The 22,294-nt window shown below is 43.7% G+C and overlaps 1 protein-coding gene across 3 annotated transcripts in view; it reads right to left on the bottom strand.

The window, feature by feature from the left end:
* The window catches only part of ATP2B3 (ATPase plasma membrane Ca2+ transporting 3), a 99,641-nt gene that overhangs the window by 65,027 nt on the left and 12,320 nt on the right, over positions 1-22,294 (bottom strand). For all 3 annotated transcript variants that reach the window (XM_042451151.1, XM_042451149.1, XM_042451150.1), the window contains exons 3-6: positions 8,164-8,361; positions 6,652-6,909; positions 4,654-4,779; positions 3,323-3,448 (exon numbers count right to left, since the gene is read on the bottom strand). In XM_042451151.1, coding sequence (XP_042307085.1) covers positions 3,323-3,448; positions 4,654-4,779; positions 6,652-6,909; positions 8,164-8,361 — 708 coding nt within the window. The remainder of the gene's footprint in view (positions 1-3,322; positions 3,449-4,653; positions 4,780-6,651; positions 6,910-8,163; positions 8,362-22,294) is intronic.

Here is a 22,294-nt window from a genome sequence, read left to right as displayed (position 1 = left end):
TTGAAATGCCATCCTCCTTGTGCCTTGATTGGCAACTGAACAGGTCTGATTTGGCTGCTGGCTGTTATGTTGGGCTGGAGGAGTTGGGCAAAGAGACAATACAGTTGGCATTTTGATTCTGTGGGAATTCAGTTCTGGTATTCTGCTGCAGATGCAAAAAAAAAAAAAAAATGCAAATAATCACACCTCATATTAAATGGTAGTAATGTGAATGCATATATGTCAGCATATCCATATTCACGTCATTGCATTTCATAATATCAGGTGTGACAATCCGCAAATAATCAGACTTGCAGATCTGAAGTCCATAGATCCAAAGGGCCGATTGTATTTAATTATACATGTGTAATTAATTAGCTGATATAGAATATTGGCAAATAATAGAGCAGAGAGGAGGCAACACTTTGGTTCCTGACTGATACATTAGAAATGAGTCAACTATTGATATAATTAACAAGCTCTTGGCCGTAAATGATGGTCTGGCAGCAACCATCCCTAGAAGTTAATCAGTTAATGTTGATATTGGTTCAGTGGCCAGCAGCTGTGACATATCCAGGCCAATGTCCCCTTGACTACAATATGCTTAACAGGGGTGCTAAAAGACCAGGAACCAATGGGTGGTGGTACGTTTTTAAAAGGATAACTGTGAGTCAAGATAATTTTGGATGCAACCATTTCAGCCAGTATAGAATTGTTGGGGGAATCAACTGGGAGTGCAGAAGGAGATTTGAAGGTGTGAAAAGATTTTGTGCCATACAGTTAGTTTCTTTGAAAAGTGGTACATTTCTGCACTGAGAGTGATGTTTCATTAGTGTCTCTAAGGCACTACTTGGGTTGAGGTGGTTAATAACATGAACTCCTATTGTACCAGAGACCCAGCCGTTAACAAGTCAAATGCCAGAGTCATGACCAGTCTTGTTTCTGAGTCAGACTCTAAAAATGATGAACCATAATTCTGCAGGCTGAGTCAAACTTCAACAATGTTGAGCCAAACACACCGGATGAAATGCAATTACACTGTGGTGCCCTTTAGACATTCTCTTAGTTGCGTGGGAGTCAGTTATCCCTGTTATAGCCAGGAGAACATCTCAGTGACCCCATCACATGGGTGGGCATCACCAATCATTTAGCTCTTTCTCAAGAAATTGGCATCACCACCTCCACACACTTACTCCAGGATCAGTGCCTACTGTGTGGGAAAGAACCACGTGATCAAAAAGCCTCCTTCTTCCCCCACCACGTTATTGGGTCATTTTGAAGTTATACCAGCTACAACAGTTGGCTATTCATGGATCAGCAACTCCCATCTGCCTGGAAGAACATATAAAGGGCAATTCTGTCATGTGCAATGCTTGAAGAAGTTACTTTTTGAGATTGCAACTCCCAGAATCCCCCAGGCAGCATGGGACTGTGGGAGCTGCTGACCAAAACCCCCCACATTGCTTATCTTTTCAAGTCCCTGGTCAGATGCTGGGTGATGACGGAATCATCTGGTGGGATAGCTGCACTTATGGAAAGGAGAGAAGACTTGCAAATTGGGCTGATGAAAGATGGGAGATAAGCCAATGCAAATTACTGGGGCCAGCAGTACAGAAGAGGTCCCTAGGGCCCAAGTGTGTTACATATGTTCTCCTCTTTCTGAGAAATATCATTTGCCAGTTCTTTTTGCAATCCATTGTAAAAGTGGTACATTTCAAAGAAAGTGATAATGATGCACTAAATTTGAAATCCAGTGTAAAGATTTTCAGATTTTAGTCACCCACGGGCATCCCCCACCAGTTGCACAGATCTGCCACTGGAAAACAATAGTGGGAGGGCAACTCTGAAAAAGTATTTCCACTGGGGCCTGAACCTGATCTCAGCAACCCTGCTGGCAACCCTCCCAATGTAACGAAGGGCCTGGATCCAGAGGGCAAAGTGACATTTGCAGGTCAAGAGGCATGCTCTGATAAGGGAAGGCTGGTTACATGGACATAGAAACCAGATAAGCTGAAGAGAGGATCATCACCTAGGCAAGAGGGGTCAGAAGGGGCCAGAGCATGGAATATGAAAAGGTCTGTAAGCTTCACATTTGGAATCAAGTGGTTTTTCAGATGCAGTGGCATCACTAGTTATGGTGTGGAGGGCTGCCAGTGGGGGAAGGAGGAGGGCTCTCCCACTCCTCTCACTAACTTGCTCACCTACACCCCCTCCCTGGCCACCTCCCAGCCTCCCATGCCTGCCCCCCCTTCCCCATTGGTTGCCTGGTTGCCACCTCCACTTGCCTTCCCTCCCCAGCTACTGCATCATCCCCTTGCCCAAATACCCAGTAAGGCAACAGGAGGGGACAGAAGGGGTGCACACCACCTCTCCTTCTCCTCTGTCACTGGGCTTCTTTCCCAGGAAAAAAGCCCAGTAACGAAGCAGCCAGGAAGGGTGTGCACTTGCCTATCCTGCACCAAAGGGGAAAAGGGCCCAACCACATGTCACCCCTCCTCTGAGGTGTCACCCAGTATGGTCCACATTCCCCTACACCCCCAAAGTGATGCCTCTGCTTAGACGCAGAAGCCAGAGGAAGGGGTAGGGACTGGGACAGGCAGGATCCAATCAAGACAGTAAAGGCTGAAAGTGTGCAAAATTGCCAGCAAGCATAAGGAGTGTGCGGTCCTCCAGATGGTGCTGGACTACACATCGAGTCTTCATGATTTGCTACATCATCAAGGTCCAACACTATCAGGGTCCTGCATTCTCCCTCCCTGCAAGAACTGTACTTGAGTCCTGAAAGTGGCAGTTTCAATGCATAAATTCTATTTTTGCACCTGCAAAAGTTTGTTTGCTCTTCACCACTGTGAGAACACCTGTCCAAAACAGCTCTTTCAAATCTATGCTTATTCTGCAGTGCTGTACTGGTCACATTGTGCTGAAGTTTCTTTTTAAGAGTAAGGGTTCACCAATGGATCTGGATGGCATCTTACTGGGAAAGATGAAGTATCAATATCTTGAAAGCACAATATTTCCTTGTGTGGGACTAAAAGTAGCAGGTGGGGTTGAACATGAATTCCTATTGAATGGAAGGAAACAGCTGTAGCAAGGTTCCATTGCGCTGACTTGTAACCATGACTGTGTCTGTGGATTTAACACCACCATGCTGAGACTATGGACAACACAGACAAAAGCCAGCCTGTTCCAAAAACATTGCTGATGAGGAGATGGACAGGCGAGATTGACTAAGTGGTCTTTGCCTTGGCAAACAAAATGATGGACATGGCATAAAGACTGAAATGAATAATTAATTATACTGGATGTACACTGCAGTTTACCTAGTATAGACATGAGGCCTTACCTTTCTTATCTTTCTTTTCCTCCTCTTCCCCACCAGCACCCAGCAAAGTGAAGATAATCCCAGTCTGCGAGTTGACCCCAACTGCTGTGATAACCATTCGCCCGGAGCCTTCCATGACGTGGGTGCCTGGGAAACCCAAGGGAGAGTCAGGAGGACATCAGATGGAAGCGGCATCCCTGCTAGTTGGAAACCAAGCCAGGAGCAGGTGGGTCAGATCCCCTGGATTCATTACCAGGTCCTGTAGGCCAGGATGGGCAGAAGGTAGATTGGCATTACTCTCAGGTCCATCTGGACATCAGGGAGGCCCCAGAGGCCTGGTCAGTTTCTCGTGCCAAGTAGGCAACATGACTGACTATGGCCTTCCTCACAGCAGTGGCTTTCAAGATGGGTCCCAGGGAATCAAAGTATTCTGGGAAGTTTATCAGAGAGGGCTTCTTGAGGGGAACATCATTGATGGGGCCCACCAAACACATTTTGCTATCTGATGCAAAGGGCAAAATGGAAGGGCTTCCCCACCCCCATTTCATATACAGAAGCTGAGAGGGCTGGCAATTGAATCATTCTTCCAAACTGCAAATACAACAATGTTGTCATTTGCCATCCCTAAGAGGAGCAGGGGCGTTTAGGGGCTTCAGGAAAGGGAACAGGGCATACAAGTTCTGTCCTTCAAGAGAGGTTGATGATTGGGAAACCATCACCAATTGCAACCTGCTCAGAAATCTGCTGCTTGGGGTGGTTGTCTCACTCTACTTAATGGCAGGGCTGGCTCTGATCAGTCATGACAGCTTGCCTACCATGTCCCTTCTTTCCTTGCAATGTGAAATTACAGAATAGTGGTAGGTGCACTTAGTTTCTGTGGGCAATAGCCCATGTGAACATCTATCTACCAAATACATTCCAGCATCATTTGCAAAGCACCAGTGAGGAGTGGTTCTATGACCTTTATACAGAGGTTCCTCACAGACATATTAATAGAATGGGCTCTTGGTATCAGATGGGGTTTGGTTGCAGGACCCCTTGTGGATACCAAAATCCATGGGTGCTGAAGTCCCATTAACTATGGTGGCAGAGTAAAATGGTGCCCCTTATATAAAATGGGAAATCAAGGTTTCTTTTTTGGAATTTATATTTTTTTGCAATATTTTCAAGCCATGGATGGTTGAATCCATGGATAAAAAATCTGGGGATATGGAGAGCTGACTGTATGTGAACAGATTTCCACAGTGCTAGGAAGTTTGGAATCAATTGGAATCTATTATCAAGTGACCTAATCAACCCCCAGGGTCCTACCAGCTTTCAGGATGTGCAGGTCTTGCTTTTATATTCCTCACCTGAAAGCAACATGGGATCTTTCTCCACAGATTTGCGCACATGATCTGATTCCCCCGTCAAGGAGCTCTCGTCAATCTTGAGATCATTCCCCTGGATCAGCACCCCATCTGCAGGAAGCAGGTCACCTTGGGGTAGGAGAGAAACAGGTTAGAGGAAGAGAAACATGGGTTGCAGCCCTATTGCATACCTTCCTAGGGACAGTAAGGCCTGATTCCCATGACTTAGTTCCAACTAGACCAGATTCACTGAATCATTTGTTGAATGGTGGGTCAATATGTGAGAGCCAGCATGGTGCAGTGGTTTGAATATTGGACTAAGACACAGGGAGACCAGGGTTCAAATCCCCATTGGCCACAAGAGCCCCACTGGGTGAACTTGGGCAAGTCACATTCTCTCTGTCTCAGAGGAAGGCAAGGGCAACCCCCCTCTGAACAAATTCTACCAAGAAATCCCCATGGTAGGTTCACCTTAGGGTCACATAAGTAAGAAATGACTTGAAGGCACATAACAAAAAGTCAACCTGTAGCTGACTCCTACTGACTGAATGGGTCAACTCTAGGTGAGCCACATGACTTGTCTTATAAGACTCAATGAGACTCACTTCTCAGTAGACATCCCAAGATCTCAACGTGGCCTGTTAGCTATTACAAGGGTGGGCGACTTTGGCAGGTCCAGGGACCAATCTCACTTCCTTGGCATTTGGTGTGGCTGCCCCTCTTCCCTGCTGTCAAAATTTGAGAGCAAAGTGTGCACTATTTAAATATTAAGCATAATTATTTCTTTAAATTGTTTTTTTCTTACTTTGCTGCCCAAATGCAATGACCAACTGGCTACTGAATTTCAGCAGCACAGGCTTCTTGATGTTAGGTGAGGGCCTGGGGAAGTGACACTGAATGTTGCATACCCCTCAGTTACTGGAACTGCTCATTTGGTGACCCTCACCCTTAGGAAACAATACTTGGGGGGGATTATCTTTCCTGCATGCACACAGTGGCCTAACCCTGGAAATTTGCTAAATTATATATTTGCCTCCTTTCTTATCTCTCACTGTAGCCTCTTGAATGTACACATCTAAGCATAAGCTCTCTAAAAGAAGTTCAGGATGGGTCACATCCTTGCCAAATGCATCAGGCCTCATCTGACAACACAGGAATCCTTCCTCCAAGAAAAAAAAATACTGTATATACTCATGTATAAGTCTAGGAATTTCTGTCCAAAAATTGACCTCAAAAAGCTGGGTCGACTTATCCACAATGTAATACTGTATTTTACATTGTACTCTTCCCCTTCTCTGAGTAGAGTGGCAAAAGGGACCACCCAAAAGAAGCATCAACCCCCTCTACTCTTTCCACTATGATGCTGCTTTGGCCTTTTTGAATGCTTGGGTGGGAAAATGGCAGTGGTGGCACCTCTTTGGTGCTTCCCCTCAAAGGAGTGCGAACAGGAATTGGGCTTAGAAGGATCTGAATAAAACATTTCTGTATGAAGACAGTAGTCCTTTACATCCTTTGTTACATGCCCCTAAATTTTATCCTCGTCTTATCCATGAGTCATATCAAAATCCATAATTCTGGCCCCAAAATATGGCCAATATGTGAAAATATGTTTTTCACTTGCCCTTGTGTCATCCAGATGATACAGGGCCAAAGGCCTGATTCAACTCTGGACTGTCAATACGTGAGAAGGACAGTCCCGCATCAAATCTGGGCCATCTTTGCTTTAAAGCAAATTTAAAAGACTCACCATTTGCAACAGGAGGGCATTAGATGACTTTATTAGGGAGTTCCACAGCTTAGAAGCAGCCATCAAGGTGGTCCTCCCACATGTTCCCACCACCAGTGTCGCTCTGAGGGTGGCTGGACTAAGAATGGGATTTACTCATGATGCTTTCCCTGATATTGTTCAACACTTCCCCAACAGTCAGTCATGCCTTCAGAAGGCTCACACACTCACTAACCCAGGCCAGCTGATCACCCATCCCCTTCCTTGTCCCTTACCATATTTGATTTGGGCAATGTCCCCCACAACCAGTTCAGCCACAGGAATCTGGACCTGTTGCCCATTGCGGATGACGGCGAATTTCTGCTCTTGTTCTATGCGGCTCTGTAGACCTCGGAATTGTTTCTCTTTGCTCCAGTCATTGAAGGCCGTAACCAAAACCACACAGATCACTGAGAGTAAGATGGCGGCACCCTCGATCCAACCAGCTTCAGATTCACCCTCATCCTCTGCACCACCTGACAAATTCCCACAGGCTGGGAAACAGAAGCAAAAAGATATGGGATGACTTTTTTTATCCTCTGTCATTGGGATCAGATCACCCCACAGCCTACTCCAATCTAACAACCATGCTGGCTGAAGATAACAAAGACTTGTAGTCCAACACATTTGCAAAGTCCTAGATTAGGGCTACTTTTTAGTCCTTCTGCTTACTCCCACGTTGTCTGCTTCACAGACAACAATACCCAGAGTTCCTTGATAGACAGAAAATCACTACAATGGCTGTTCAATACACTTGTGCTGATTTTGCCCTCAACGTCATATAACTCTCAAGACAAAGATCAGAAAATGTGCATTGCTAGACTACAACAACTGGCATGGCCAGTCTGCCCATGATGGAGACGGGATTCTAGAGGCTGTAAATCCAAATAAGTAAGTTTCTCAAGTTTTGCTTTTCCAAGACTATATTCCAATCATATAATTGAGATCTTGATTCCCCCCACTCCGTAACTAATGACTGTTGGGTGAATTTTTTAATAAGTGCACTGAAATGTAGAAGGCTCAGCAGAGAATAAATAAATAGATGGGTGGGTGGATAGATAAATTAATCTTAATGGATAAAGAAGAAGTATGGCTGATGGTAAGCCATTGATTTTACCGATATTTTTAACTTGTCAGATTGACAGAACAAATTTTCATAGTCAAGAAGCAGTAAGGACCATGAAAAGACATTTTGCATATTGAAACCACTAGGTACGAACACAAACACAAAGATATTTTATGAATCAGCAGTAGAAGGTGGATCAGTCATTGGGAAGGGAAGGAAAATGTTAAATTTATACAGGTTGGCTTGCCAAAATTAATATCCCCAAGTTAATTGAATTGGTGTTCCAAGAAAAAAGATTGGTTTACCACAGAGGTGTGGAACCAGAGTTTGGAAAGCTACATATAAAAGAGCAGTGCAGGGACCCAGATCAATGACACATCATCTATTCAGTTATGAATAGCTTCTGCATGCTATTATACTTCTCCCCCCCCCAAAGGAACTTACCAAACTCTGCAAACATTGGCATTCTGGACATTTTAAATAACAATTCCCACATTCCCTTACCATTGTCCCTGCTGGCTGGGGTTGATGGGAGTTGTAGGCCAAACCAACTGAAGGTTCACCACTCCTCCTTCCTTTTCATGAGATAATGAGATGGGACCACCACCACCACCCCAACCAAGGTGGGAGCTCTGGTCCAGCTGCAGAGCTAATGTCAGAGTCTATAAGGGCCACACCTCACCTTCGCTCTCTTCGCCTGGAGGGGAATAAAAAGACAGCCCCAAGGAGATGATAGCGGCAATTTCCAGAATGATCAGTGTCACATCTTGGAGGGCTTCCCATACTAACTGCATGAAGGTCTTCGGCTTCTTTGGGGGGATGAAGTTCTGTCCGTAGATCTGCCTTCTCTTTTCCAGGTCAGCTGTGTTGTCTGAGAGACCTGGAGAGAGAGAAAAGAGAGAGACCAGGGAGTTGTTCACACTGTGAAAATAATCCGGGATTAATTCGGTCTGAATTTCTGTTGTTCATACGCATTGTGAATGCACCCGATTATGGTTATTTATGGGGGGGAGTATGCCAAAAAACCCACTTAATCTGGGATAATCAATTCCCCCAAGTTTTTTTTTTAAGATTCGCATCATTGGTAGTGTGAATAACCAATGCGAATAGACCCAGGAAAAAATGCTTCATGTCTTGAACGTGTTCCAAATGCATTCACATCACTGACTCCATCTTTATTTGAATGCTTGCAACTGGAGCAACCGAACTTGCAGAGATGTACATTGATGCAGTTCCATAATGTGAATAAAAAACTCCGAAGGTATGAGTGAGATGATTTGTATCATTACGCTAAAAAAAGCAACGTCTGAATGACCCCCACGTTGTCATGAGGAGACAGGAAGACTTGCACCACCATAGGAAACTACCTGGTTTCTTATCTATTCCAGCGCTCATCAAAATGGTGCATAAAGTGTATATGAAATGTACTGGGGGTGGGGAGTGCACATGTAAACAGTTAACAAGAGTCCCTGCCTACAGCAGGGTTCAGAAACTTGTCACCTTTCAGATGTTTTGGGGTGGTGGTGGACTATACACCCTAAATATCCTAAAGGCACCAGATTCAAACTGTTCTTGGAAGCTGAGCAGGATCAGCCCTGGTTAGTGCTTAGATGGAAGACCACCAATGAAGACTGGGTGCTGCGAGCTGTATTTCAGATGAAGGTACTAGCAAAACCACCTCTGAGTATTCCTTGCCTAAGAAAACCCTATGAGGTTCATGGGTCACCATAAGTCAACAGATGACTTGAAGGCACATATACACACACAACTTCCAACAGCCCCTATTGAGAATAGCCAGTTATGGAAAAAGTATGGGAAGTGCAGTCCCCAAACATCTGGAGTTGATTGCCCTTAGTTTATGTAACAACCAGCAACCCCCCCCCCCCGGCCTATCCAGAGAAGCACTATGATGTATCCTTTCACTAGGGAGGCCCCCAGTTCACATTCTCACTCTGTGCTGCAGCTCAGTCAGTGACCCTGTATCTGTCTCTGAGGACTGTTGTAAGAATCCACAACTTTGAAGCTCCTTGGAGGAAAGAAAGGATTTAAACAGTAGGTGAGCCAGAACAACTTACTGCAACCCCCAATAGCCCACCAAGGAGGTCCATATGGCCAAATTTCCTGCAACTTAAAATTTTGGATGACCAGCTGAAACATAAGTGCTACTAGATCCCTTTGAAGACAACTAGATGCAGTTGGAATTCAAAGACACAGCCATACTAGTCTGGATCAACCATCTTTTGTATCTCCAAGATAATGGAAGGAAGATTGAGTTATGCAGCTTATGCTGGATGGGGAGTCATGACTATAAAGAGCATCTGTGGGGTATTAGAGCTGCTGGGGGTGCTGAAGTGGCCATTGGTTCCTCATCAGCACTATCTAGACTGGAAACAAACTGCTATTTTCCCATAATAAAAGTGGTGGCATTAATGTAATCACTTTTATTGCACAGTAACACTTGGTTTGGCCACAGCTTGGAATTTGTGGTTCCATCACCACGGACATCAGGCAAAGACATTAGCAAGAAAAAGTACCTTCTACCACTTCGGCTGCATCAGCACTGCAGAAATAATCCAGTGTGACACCACTTTAACTGCCATGGTTCAATGCTACGGAATTCTGGAAGCTGTAGTTTTGTGAGGCATTAACTTTCTCTGTCAGACAGCTGTGGTGCCACAACAAATTACAGTTGCCAGAATTCCACAGTATCGAGCCATAGCAGTTAAAATGGTGTCAACCTGGATTATTTCTTCAGTGAGGCTGCAGCTTTCAAAGTGAAGTAGGATCACATCTGTGTCTTTAAAATACTCCCTCCCATCCCTATCCTCCAAAGAAGAAAAAAGGGAAGGACAGTCCTGGTTATTCCTCTGTCATCCCGCTTTTTCATTTGCTTTTACAATGTCTCAGTTTCTCTCTCTTCTTCCCATTTCTCCCTTTTATCCTCAGCTCATTTCAGTTGCTGCAAACTAAGTGCAAAAGTCATTTGGAACACCAGCATGGTATAGTGGTTTGAGTGCTGGACTATGACTCTGGAAATCAGGGTTCAAATCCCCACTGAGCCATGAAACCCACTGGGTGATCTTGGACAAGTCACACTCTCTCAGCCTCAGGATAGCAATGCAACCCCCCTCTGAAGAAACTTGCCAAGAAAACCTGTGAGAGGGTCACCTTAAGGCCGCCATAATTCAGAAATGACTTGAAAGCCACACAACAGCAACAGAATAAACTACTTTTGTATTCTGAATTCACTTCACAGAAATTGCAGGAAGCTGAGGACAAAGGGGGAAAGTAAGAGGAGAGAAACTGGGACATTTTAAAAGTAGTTGAAAAAGTGGAAGGACGGGAGATTAACTGGGACAATCCTCTCCAAATCTGGGTAGTTGGAGGGCATGTTGTCACACATTTAAATATGTATACTTACCCTGTATTTGGGAGAAAAAAAGCAACTACTCTACTATGTTCGTACTTGCAAGCCAACATGTCATAATGGTTTGAACATTGGGTGCTTTTTACAAAAATGCCTTTTAAAGTAAACAGCATCTTTGGGGTAAATAGCCATCATGTAGCAGGTTTAGGCCTTAGGGATATGGATTTATCAGGATAGATATAAAAAACAGTATTCATTACTGACAGAAACCAGCAAATTATACTGAAGAATATTAAACGCATCAAGGGACTTGGGGCAAGGATGGCCTCGGTTCTTTAGTTTGTTGTTGTGTGCCTTCAAGTCATTTCTGACCTTTGGCTACCCTAAGGCAAACCTATAATGGGGCTTTCTTGGCAAGATTTGTTTAGAGGCGGCTTGCCCCTGAGGCTAAGTATGTGACTTGCCCAAGGTCACCCAGTAGTTTCATGGGAACTGAATCCTAGTCTCCAGAATCATAGTCCAACAGTCAAAACCACTATGCCATGCTGGCTCTCCACAGTTCTTTAGTAAGTTCCTTTTATTTTTATTTTTTTAAAAAACCTGCCCCTGTTTAAAGTATTTTCTTTCTTCCTCTCTCCCAGCTTTGCAAGGAGGTGATGTTGGGTCAGCTAAATATATGTACAACAGCAGACACATCCTCATGACTGCTGAGTGCATGTATGTCATTGTACGCATGCAGGCCACTAAGTGCCAGCGGATGTTTTCCTTTGATCCATCCTCCATTTGGATGTTTCTGAAGATGACTGAAGTAACATCTATTGGACCATTAGATCCAGTGTGAGGCTCAGCAGTCTGCAAAGGCATTTCTAAGCTGATATATTTGAAAATGGAATGGTCAGTGTGGAGGGGGCAACTCCTTATTCGCTAATATTTCATGGTTGAAAACTGAGACACATTTGGCCAAGCAACATCAGTGTGATCAAGATAGCAAAAGTTATTAATGAGGACAAATTCACAGAATCATAGAATCATAGAATAAGAGAGTTGGAAGAGACCACAGGGCCATCGAGTTCAAAAACCAGAAGAGGCTGGAGGAGTTTGCTTTTGCCTGAGACTCCTTTTCCCTCAACTCTCCTGCTGAGTTGAGTGCAAACTACTTTTCCTCTTTGAACTCAGTTTGCAGAAACTGAAATAAGCTGAAAGCAAAGGGAGGAAGTGAAACTACTGGGACATTTCAATAGAGCTGAAAAAGTGGGGTGCCAAATTGAGACATCTGGAAGGTATGCAATTTCAGTGTGTCCAAGAGGCATACATGGGTAGTAGTTTTGGAAGCAAATGTGTTCATGTGAAACAGTGTAGTCAAAGGCACTCCAACATGTTGACACTCTTATCAAAGATGAATTGCCACCTCTGCAGGTTTTCATAAGGCTACACTCTTTTGGGGGGACAGAAAAAGTGTGGTCCAGGGAGCCAGCATGGCATAGTGGTTTGAGTTTTGGACTATGACTCTGGAGACAGGATTCGACTCCTGCTCAGCCATGAAACTCTTGGGCAAGTCACATGCTCTCAGCCTCAGGGGAAGGGAATGGCAAGCCTCCTCTGAAGAAATCTTTCCAAGAAAACCTCATGATAGTTTTGCCTTTGGGTTGCCATAAGTTGGAAATGACTTGAAGGCATGCAACACCTCCTCACAGGGAGTCTGAAGGGTGTGAGGGCCACAAAACAACTTTGAGGCCAACATCTGGCTTTACAGGTGACCACTGCTGGTTTAAGGCTAGTTTAATCATGGAAAGGGAGTGGATAACAGATTTAAATCCTGTGTAATAAGAAGACAGGGCTTGTAGAGGCAGTGGTCCTTGGATGGGGATAATATACAAAGGTGTTGCCTAAATACTCCTCCCCATTCATTTCCAGACAGGAGTCCAGCCCACATATTCTTTGGAAAAAGTGTGACAGCAAGGACCAGACCGATGTTATTCAGGAAAACTAGTTCGGTCCTGGTGTACCTCTGTACATTTCAAAGGGTTAGCACCTGCAGTGAAAGAGAAGGCCTTCACTACAGGCCCGGATCCCATGGCTCCATGAGATGAAAGAGCCCCGGGGTGGCACCATGGTTGTCTTCTCTTCCTTTGCTCAGCCCTGGACTCAGGATGGGAGGGCTTTGTTAAATATTAAAAATGTCAAAGACCCAGGCAGCCTGCTGGAATCACAAGTCAGGGGCTGTTGTCAAATTCCCTCCACAGCTGGCCATGGGAGAGACCAGGAGATTACAGTCCTCTCCCCCTGCCCAGTCCATCCTTCATCTAACTAGGAGCTCTCACTGTCATGAAAGCCAAGGAGAAGATCCTTGGAAGTCTACAAAAACCATTCATGTTCTATGCCAGCTGGTGGAAAAGTCACTTTTTGGACCATAATCCTACAGTCCCCCAACAAGTGTGGACCATGTTAGCTGGGGAATTTTGGGAACTATGGTTCTTAATTGCTCTGTCTATCTGATCAAGATGACTATGGGTACATCTCCACTGGAGAAATAATGCTGTTTGACACCACTTTAAGTTCTGTAGCTCCGACCTATGGTATCCTGCAGTTTGGAACTTTACACGGTCTTTAGCCTTCTCTGCCAAAGACTGCTGATGCCTCACAAAACTACACATCCCAGGATTCTGTAGGATGGAGCCATGGCAGTTAAGTGGTGTCAAAATGCATTATTTCTATAGTGCAGATGCACCCTCAGAAAGAAAAAGAGCTCTGCATCCTCACATCTCTGGCTCTCCTTGCCCTACAGCACCTGAGATATTTGGTTTCTCTTTCTTGTCTTCTCAGGCTTACTTGAATCTACAGTGAGCCCTCCATATCCATGAATTCAAGCATTCATGGTTTGAAAATATGTTAAAAATATACAAATTCCAATAAGCAAACTTTGATTCTGCTACTTTATATAAGGGGACACTATTTTACTATGCCATTGTACTTAATGGGACTTGAGCATCCACAGATTTTGTTATCCACGGAGGGGGGGGGGGTCTGGAACCAAACCTCAGTGGCTAACAGGGACCGACTGTATTTGGCAGCTTCCCTCCTCCCCTCTGATCATTCTTGAGCCTCACTTAATTTAAGCAATCACATGTCCTCCAACTTTTCACACATGAAAACTGAAACAAGTGTGACCAAACAGCATCAGTGTGCTCAAGATCGCAAAGGTTGTTGCAATTGTAATAGCAATAGCATGTACATTTCTGTGCCGCTTATCAATGTGCCCAGAACTCCCTAAGCAGTTTACAATCTGTAAGCCAATTGCCCCCAACAAATTCATTTTATTGAGCTATGAAAGGATGGAAGGCTGAGTGGACCCTGGAGCCCTGTATGATTGAACTCGCACCCTTGTGGCTGTGAGTGGCTGCAGTATCGGCATTTAACCACTGCACCACCAAGACTCCTATAATTATTGATGATGAATAACATACACGCTAGAAGAGGTTGCAACAGTTTGCTCTTCTAGGAAGGAAAGATTCTTCCCCATGTCTCCTCTCCCCCTTGCAGTTAACAGAGTTCAAATTACTTTTGCACTTTGACCTCAGTCTGCAGCAGTTGAAGCAGTGGCATCACTAGGGAGGTGCAGGAGGTGTGGTACATGCCAGGTGACATCCCAGAAGAGGGGTGACACCCAGTCAGGTACTTCTGGCTTGACATGGTGGTGGAGGCCTCCGCACAAGGAGACCTCCACTGCTACAGCAAAGGAGAGGGCCAAGCATGCCCTTTTGGCCACCCCCACGCCCCATCCCTTCGACAGCCCCCTGCACCAGGTGACACTGGGGATGCCACTGAACTGAAGTAAGCTGAGGAAGAGAGAAAAACCAGAATGTTATAAAAGCAAATGAAAACGTGGGATTAATCAGGACTGATGTTCTGTAAGCAATTATTATTTTTATTTGTGCTCTCAGTGCTGTTCAGTTCATACACTCCAAGTATTGGTGGATCAAAAGCAAGTGAGTATTCTGAAGAAATTTTTGGAGCTAAGAGGTTGGCTGTGCTTAGAAAATAAACTCCTGAAGCACACAACTACATCAGATCCATAAAATCCTAAACACTATTTAAGTTTTAAATTACCCAGGTTGCTAGCCCCTGTGGCTATAAATAAAAATTAATGTCTTTTGGGTAAAAAAAACAGAGAATAGAACTCCACAGAGTTTATAGTGAAACAAGGAAGAGTTTCTTTAGTCAGCAAAGTTCTCTGTTGACATCAATCTATTGCAGTAGTTCCCAATCTTTGGTATTCCAGATGTTTTGGAATTTCTGACTGTTGGCCAAGCTGGCTGGGGCTTCTGGTAGTTGAAGTCCTAAACACCTGGAGAATCAAAGATTGGGAATCACAGATCTACACAGTACTGGCATCACCCTCCATCTATATAGAACAGACCAACGTCATCCACATCTAACCAAAACACTTCACAGTTCCTACACAGAGCATATTACAACTGGTAATACTGTTAGCTGTAAGTCATTACTTTTTTTGTATGTGAGGAGGGCGTAGTGCCATTCCCTTTCAAACATAATCTAGGAAGTAGGAACAATCTGAATTCTGGGTTAAAGATAATGTTTTTGCATTTTTAATTATTTTTAAAGGGCATTTTTGAGGCATTCATAATGGAATTTGTAGTGTTTTATGCCATTGTCTTACCACTCTCAATGAGCTTTTTAAATTTAAAAAAACAAATGATCTAGTAATGATTCATGGAATGAGTAATGCAACAGGTTTCTTTTTGTAGCACCTATGGCAATGAATCAGTTTTTAATATCTTTGTTATGAGTTACATAATGAACTACTTTTAAAAAGCCATTTCCCACATTTTGTTCTGCCCTTACTTCTCTCCAAGGTTGCCAACTGATTACAGGAAGAAAGCTTGGCCTGCTCCTGTGCCTTTAAAATATGTACTTGATGTGCAGCAATCAGCAGATTACATTTTGACAGCATTGGGAAAACATTATTACCAGCTAATGTCTGGAGATGTAGAAATTGTTTTAAAGGGGACAGAAATAAGACCAGGTTTAAGATAAAACAAGTGGCAGCCTTACCGACCCATGCACAACACACAATTGCAGATTGTGCTAGAGTAAGGTGCCAAACATGTATAGAATGGGATGTAACCCATTGTCCAAAATCTGCACCAGTTATAGACTTTGAAGCCACAAAATTGGAAACCCTGGCTGGAAAGAACTGAGAAAGAGACTGCGCAGGCACACTGTGACAGCTCAGAACAGTCTTCCCCACTATCCTGAGATCTGCTGTGATGTTATTTAAATCAAAGTAATTATTTCTAAATTTACATCTGTACATAAATTAGCAGAGGCATATTGAATAGTTCTTTTTTCCTCTGCTATCCCCTCCCTCTAATTTGTGACAATGTAGAAGTGGCCACCACTGTAACTAGATGTTTAACCATGTGATTCAAAAAAAGTGCTTTAACAGAGCTATAGTTGTGTACAAAAAGCAGCTGTTGTGCTCTCCAGATTTCCTGCATCCCAGTTGTCATTTGCACAATACAATACAATAAAGATGCATATTAGTTTTGGAATCTTGGTGGGAAAATGGCACTTGAGATTGTTCAGCATTCCCCAACACATACACACACACACACACACATCGCAATATGGGCATGTGGTTAAAGTCACTTCTATTTTGACCCTTCAGCTGACTACTGCAGTTTGATGAAACCTTGTACCAACAAATCTTTTATGCTGCCTTCATGGGTTGTGGAGTATGCCATCCCATTGCCAATGCCAAAGAAAAAAAATCAACTGCTAGTACTTGGAATAGGCTTTGTACTTGGAATAGGCATGAGATGCCATCTTACTTTTTTACTTCGTGCAGCAGAAGGTCTTGAACTGGCCTTATCCCTCATCCCTTGACCCTCATGGTTTGTGTGTGTGTTTCTAAAATAGTAGGTATATTTTCAGGTGGAGGAACATTTCATCATGGTAGATCCCCTGATCTTCAGTTTGAACTAACACAGCCCAGACATAGGCTGGCCATCCTCATGGGAGCTTGGTCTCAATTTCTTTATGATGGGTGCAAAGCTGTGCCATGCAGGGGAATTAATATTAGTTAGTTGGGCTTGGAGAGTACTCTGTGTGTGTGTGTGATATTAATTTGGGAAATGCTTTGCTGTGTCTGGATCAGTACAAGCGTGGAACATGAGATTTACAGGCCTGCTACTGAAAAGTTGCTGGATTAAGTTTTCCTATAATTTAAATGTACTGTAGGTACGTTTTACACAGCATAACAGCATGACTAATATGGAGAGTGTAAGGGTTAGTCTCTCTCTCTCCCTCTCTGTCACATACACCCACAGGATAGATATTATGTGCTTTTGACATGCAAGATGCCAACCATATAAAATAACCACTACGTATTAATGACAGGTGCCCATGATTCTTTCATGAACTAGAAAGTAGGATGGGTGGGTAAAGGCAAAGAAAGAAAAGGAATGGCCTCACTGACTTTTCGATCTGGTCCCATTTTACTGTACTATTGTATTTAATTGGACCTGAACATGCCAAGGGCAATTGCTACAGTTTATATAGAAATGTAATATATCTCACCATAGTGGGGTAGTCTGTGATCTTGCAAGCTGTATGCTTACACAGCTCAGTCTGTCGGTCAAGCCCTACTGACTGTAGAAGAGCAATGTCAAATCATTTGCCTATTTTCCCTCTTTGTGGTTCTTCGCCTTTATTATGGACTTGGAGTGGACAAAACTTCAAACATAGGGCTTCTTTAAACAAAAGACTATCCTATAGCATCTGTTCATAAAGGGAACTGTGTTTTGTGGGCCTGTTCACACTACATTATAAACCGGTTTGAAAACCAGTTTAAAAGGAATCGTTCACACTGCATTGTTTTTTCCCAACCTGAATTCAAGAGGGGCCAGTGCAAATCCCCTTTAACCCAGATTTTCCAAGATTGAGTTTTCCCCCATTTCTTTTCTAAAATACCGGGTTTTGTCAGGATGTCACCAATGGGAACTTGCTCCCGATCCCATTCGGGGGCATCCAAGAGGGAGGAGTTAATGTGCAGGGGGCAGATCATGCCCACCACTTTGCTCTCTCCCTGCCAATCAAGCGCAATTGTTTTTCCCTCTTGGCACTCGGTTGCAGGAATGAAAAAAGTAGCTCCAGAAATGCAGTGGATTCAAACTTCCTGCACTTTGGGAAGTGGTCTCTTTAAAGCGCAGCCTGGCTCCCCCCCCTTTCCTGCCCATTAATCCCCTTATTTGCACCAATGTCTGATTCCCAGCCCAGAGCTCACCAAAGCTAGGGAGGGGGTTCTCCTGGGAACATCATTAGACAGTGTGTGTGTTTTTTTTAAATAAAATTTGACAGCTTATGCACCTATTTGCTATTGCATGGCCACAGTAGACTGCACCTTTAAATCCTCATGTCATCAGTATGACAAAGGTGTGCATTATTTGCTTGACATTTAAAAAAACCCTATTATATTGCTGAGAGATTATATTATTATATAATTATATGGCTGAAAGAGTGTAACTCCCCCCAAGGCTAACCTATCCCAGGGTTTCTTGCTAAGGGTTGTTCTGAGGGGCTTGCCATTGCCATCCTCTGAGGCTGATGGGGGATTGGGGTTGGCCAAACAATGTGATGTAGATGCACATCATTTGACTGGTAGTGTAAACTCCCCCCTGAAAACAAGCAAAATGGCAGCTTCGTTTTAAATTGATACAAATGGTAATGTGAACGTCATCAGAGTTAAATTGCCACAGAGAGAGTGAACTGGGGTAAACACTGTGGGAACTTTGATTTGGTATTACATCATCCAATCTCCCTGGATCTACTTGTCACAAAAACGCTAGTGTGAATGGGGTCTGTGAAGAAAGACACATTTTCTCTTCGTGTGTAATCAGGCTGTAATTCTAAATGTATTCTATTAGGAAATGAGCATAGCTAGATAAAATAGTCAAAACTTTCCTTTACCTTGGATCAAACACTGATCAGAATGGAGACTGCAGTCAATAAATCAGAAGACTAGGATTGAGCAATGCCGCTATGAAAGAACTGGACAAGATCCTAAAGTATAAATAGATAACTCTGTACACTAAAGTGAGGATTGTCCAAGCCATTGTATTTTCCATCACCATGAATGGATGTGAGAAGTGGACAGTGAGGAAAGCTGACAGAAAGAAAACTAACTCATTTGCGATGTGGTGCTGGAGAAGAGTGCTGAGAATACTATGGGGCCAAGAAGACAAACAAGTGGGTCCTAAAGCAGATGGAGCCTGATGTCTCCTTGGAAGCCAAGATGATGAAACTGAGACTGTTGTATTTTGGCCACATCATGAGAAGGCAGGACTCATTAGAAAAGACAATAATGCTAGGAAAGGTAGAGGGCAGCAGAAAGAGAAGAAGATCATACGCCAGATGGATAGACTCAAGCAGGGAGGCCATGGGCCTGGATCTGCAGAATCTGAATGGTAGAGGACAGGGAGTCTTGGAGGTGTGTCATCCACAGGGTTGGCAAGAGTCGAGATCAACTCAAAGGCAGTTAACAACAACAAACAAACAAAACAGAATTTACTTTGAAGTAAATATGTTGAGGATTGTGCATCATCACCACAATCATCAAAGTGATTCCATACAGATATGCCACATGTCTAAAGTATTTCATACACCTTGCCTGAGATCCTACATGAGTATAGAGTATCTGCTGGTAAAGGTACATTGTACAACCTCTATATTGAATACCAACAAAACACAACATATGTCGATCAATAGTCAATGCATATGGCTGGCAACCCGTTGTGCAATTGCAATGCACAATGTGTAAAGGCAATGCATAGATGAAATACACATTCAAATGCCATTTTCTATTAAATAGCACACATTTGTATGCTATTTAATGTGGTAGTGTATGCAGAAGGGTCCCACATGTGCAATCCCATGTATACAGACATCAACTGGATATGCCTGTTATACATTATCAAAAAGAATCACTGCAACTTATGCCTGCGTATGTTTCTAATAGGATTCCAGCCTTTATCTCAGGATCTATGTTAGCTCTTTGGAGCAACTGGAATAGTGGTCCTTGCCTCCTATAAAGAAATTTTCCAGGGGTTCTGTAGTAGATTTGACATGGAAGGCCTCCTGACCTCCCAGAAATACAGTTGGGATGTATGTGGGGAAGAGTCAATTTGCTTGAAGAAGAGGGGTGGATGTATTTCAGTGGGGCGCGCTTAATGTTCAGTCCAGTTTTCTGATCAAACTCATTTACTCTTTAAATAGATTGATTCCTTCCCTCTACTTTTTCCTTCATGAGTCTCTGTCTGATGGGGAAAAGCTGACTGAAGAGAGTAGATATTTCAGCCAGAAAATAGCTGAAAGGCTATTTATACAGTTAGCTATTTAAAAATATATAATCTGTGTATTCAGCCAGTAAAGATGTGAGGCTGTGTACACAAAAGTCAAACACAACAAGAAACAAAAATCAAACAGAAATATAAAATATATACAGTTTGAATTTCCCTTATGTGAAATGCTTGGGACCAGAAGCGTATTGAATTTCAAGGTGTTTTTGGATTTTGGAATACCTGTATATATAAATCAGTGATTTACATGTTGTGGACCTTGAACTATAAGTCAGAAGTGACTTGAAGACACACAACAAAAACAACAAGTTATGTCACAAGTGTTACCACTGCATTCAGTGTGACATTTGAGAATTACAATTTACGAGTAACTTTAGTACAAAAAACATTACTAAGGATTCTGTACAGTGTGGTATAGGAGTAGGTCAATGGAGGGGATGACGCCATGAGTTACTGCACCAGGTGATGCCAACACAAGTGACACCACTGCCTTTAAGTATTCCTCGTCTAAGAAAAACCTGTGAAATTAATAGGGTCACCATAAGTCAATAGGTGACTTGAAGGCATTTGTGCACATATGCACACCCAGACAGCAGAACGGGAGTACAAGTAGGCACACCTTGTTGTCTGGGATGGGGAGAATTATCCAACAGTCCCTCTTCTGCCCAACAGTGAAAGGAAATTGGGAGCTTTCCATTGCATGCAGTTTTGCTGAATGGCAGCCTGAGAGTCACTGCATTTGGGCTGCCCTTTGGTGTGTCTCCTTCTCTCGCTCCCTCCTCCCCTGTTGCTCCTTTGTCCCTTCCCCATACATTGGCCTTCTCTGCTCTCTCTGCAGTCACCAGCTGCCCTCCCATCACTTGCTGGATTTCCCCCTCCCTTCCCTTCTCTGTGTGATGGGAAAGGAGCCTGCAGCTCCCTGCAGCAAAGCCAGCCAGTCCCGGCTGCCGGTGCTGCCGCAACCTCAAGGACAATTCAAGGGGAAAGCAGCCAAGGGAGAGATAGAGGAAAAGAGGCAGGCAGGCGGAAGGCAGAACAGGTTGGCTTGGAATCTGCTCTGGCTCCTTCCAGGAGATGGGACAGGCATCATTACCTTCCCATGGTCTTGGAAGCAAGGATCCTTCCTGGGCAAGCAGAGAGAAAAAGGCCCGTTGTAGCAGAGCAGTAGGCAGCAGAGCAAACCCTAGTTTTCTCAGAAAGCAGCAGCACAAAGTGAGAAGCAAGCTTTGACATCTCAGGATTTGAATCTATGGCAGCTTGCAAAGATATTAATAACTCCTAAGGCCAGTTCTTCAAAAAGGAAGGAAGGACGGAAGGAAGATTGATTTTGCCTGGACTCGTCTACCTCCAGAAGACATGCCGTGTGTATGTGTGCATGCGTGCGGCCTTCAATTCACCTGTCGATTTATGACAACCCCGTGAATTTCAGAGGGTTTTCTTAGGCAATGATTACTCAAATATGGTTTTGCCAGTTCCTTCCTCTGAAATATACCCTACAGTACCTGGTATTCATTGGCAGTCTCCCATCCAAGTACTAGCCCTGTTTAGCTTCCAAGATCAGATGGGATTTGGTGCCTTTAGTATACCTCGGCCTTAAGACATGTCTTATGAAGTTGAATCCCTACTTGCAGATGTACTTGAATTCCTTCTTGCAGACGTGCCAGATATTGGTAATTTGTGAATAGGGTGGTGGAGAGGAGATACTCTGTATGCACTCAGAGGCAATCTCTTCTGCATTAGTGATTCCACTGTGCTAAGCCTTAGTCTTCAAACGTATTTCAGGCTGAGTTCTGGGGTAAGAATTCATTTCGCTCTGCCAAGATCAAGAGCAGCAAGTAAGTCAAGTCTCTTCTTGTGTATGATCTCTCTCACACATAGCTGTCTCCTTGTAGAAATCCACAAATATTTCACTATGCTTAGTGTGTCTGATCGCAATATCTCAAAATTTGGGAAGGTTCTTTATGGCTGCATCCGCACTGCAGAAATATTACAGCTCAACACTGCTTTAACTGCCATGGTTCAATGCTATGGAATCCAGGGCACTGTAGTTTTGTGAAACATTTCGTCTT

Source organism: Sceloporus undulatus, chromosome 2 (genome assembly GCF_019175285.1).
Source record: "Sceloporus undulatus isolate JIND9_A2432 ecotype Alabama chromosome 2, SceUnd_v1.1, whole genome shotgun sequence".
NCBI lineage: Eukaryota > Metazoa > Chordata > Lepidosauria > Squamata > Phrynosomatidae > Sceloporus > Sceloporus undulatus.
Note: the sequence above shows the minus strand (reverse complement) of the source record. Positions and strands in the feature narration are given on the sequence as shown.